Genomic DNA, 853 nt, shown 5'->3' with positions numbered 1-853 from the left:
GAGCACAACATCGTAGTAAATGAGGGATCTGAGCAGTTCATCTCATCTGAGAAGGTCATCCCCCACCCCGACTTTGACTCCTGGATCCTTGACAGTGACATCATGCTGATCAAGCTTAGCAAGCCCGCTACCCTCAATCAGTACGTGCAGACTGTGGCCCTGCCCAATGGCTGTGCCGCCGATGGCACTATGTGCAGTGTTACTGGCTGGGGAAACACCATGAGTTCCAGTGAGTGTCAGGATTCTTGATGTCACTTCCTTCACACTTCATGTTCATAGCACTTCAGTTCACTCCATCTCTGTTGCTCTTGCTTTCAATTCTTTGTAGCTGCTGATCCCAACAAGCTTCAGTGTCTGGAGATCCCCATCCTGTCCGACAGTGACTGTAACAACTCCTACCCTGGTATGATCACCGATACCATGTTCTGTGCTGGATACCTGGAGGGAGGAAAGGACTCTTGCCAGGTAGAGGATGACAAGATGTACCGTTGTTGCACAAATATCAATAGTATCTGAATAATAACCAGTTGTTATGTTTGTCTTCTTCAGGGTGACTCTGGTGGCCCTGTGGTGTGCAATGGTGAGCTGCAGGGTATTGTGTCCTGGGGTTATGGCTGTGCTGAGAAGGATCATCCTGGTGTCTATGGCAAGGTAATATAGCTGTTGTTGTTTAATAATTGTTGCAAAGCAATATGTTTAGTTTAATATGAAGCACTTATATGATTTTTATGAATTCTCTTTTCTTCAAGGTCTGCATGTTCAGCCAATGGATCGCCGACACCATGAGTAACAACTAAAGCTGATACAAAATCACATACAGCCTCCAAATCTGCAATCCATCAGTTTTTCTTTG

At 45.6% G+C, this 853-nt stretch overlaps 1 protein-coding gene across 1 annotated transcript; it reads left to right on the top strand.

Annotated features, from left to right (window-relative positions):
- Window positions 1–6: 6 nt before the first annotated feature.
- On the top strand, window positions 7–797 carry LOC107682528 (trypsin-2-like). Its single transcript, XM_016478738.1, has 4 exons — window positions 7–229; window positions 329–465; window positions 550–651; window positions 750–797. Exons 1-4 carry the CDS (start codon window positions 103–105, stop codon window positions 795–797), a joined length of 414 nt encoding a protein of 137 aa, XP_016334224.1. The 5' UTR covers window positions 7–102.
- Window positions 798–853: the final 56 nt, after the last annotated feature.

Source organism: Sinocyclocheilus anshuiensis, unplaced genomic scaffold, assembly GCF_001515605.1.
Source record: "Sinocyclocheilus anshuiensis isolate Anshui unplaced genomic scaffold, SAMN03320099.WGS_v1.1 C32305176, whole genome shotgun sequence".
Classification (NCBI taxonomy): Eukaryota; Metazoa; Chordata; class Actinopteri; order Cypriniformes; family Cyprinidae; genus Sinocyclocheilus; species Sinocyclocheilus anshuiensis.
Note: the sequence above shows the minus strand (reverse complement) of the source record. Positions and strands in the feature narration are given on the sequence as shown.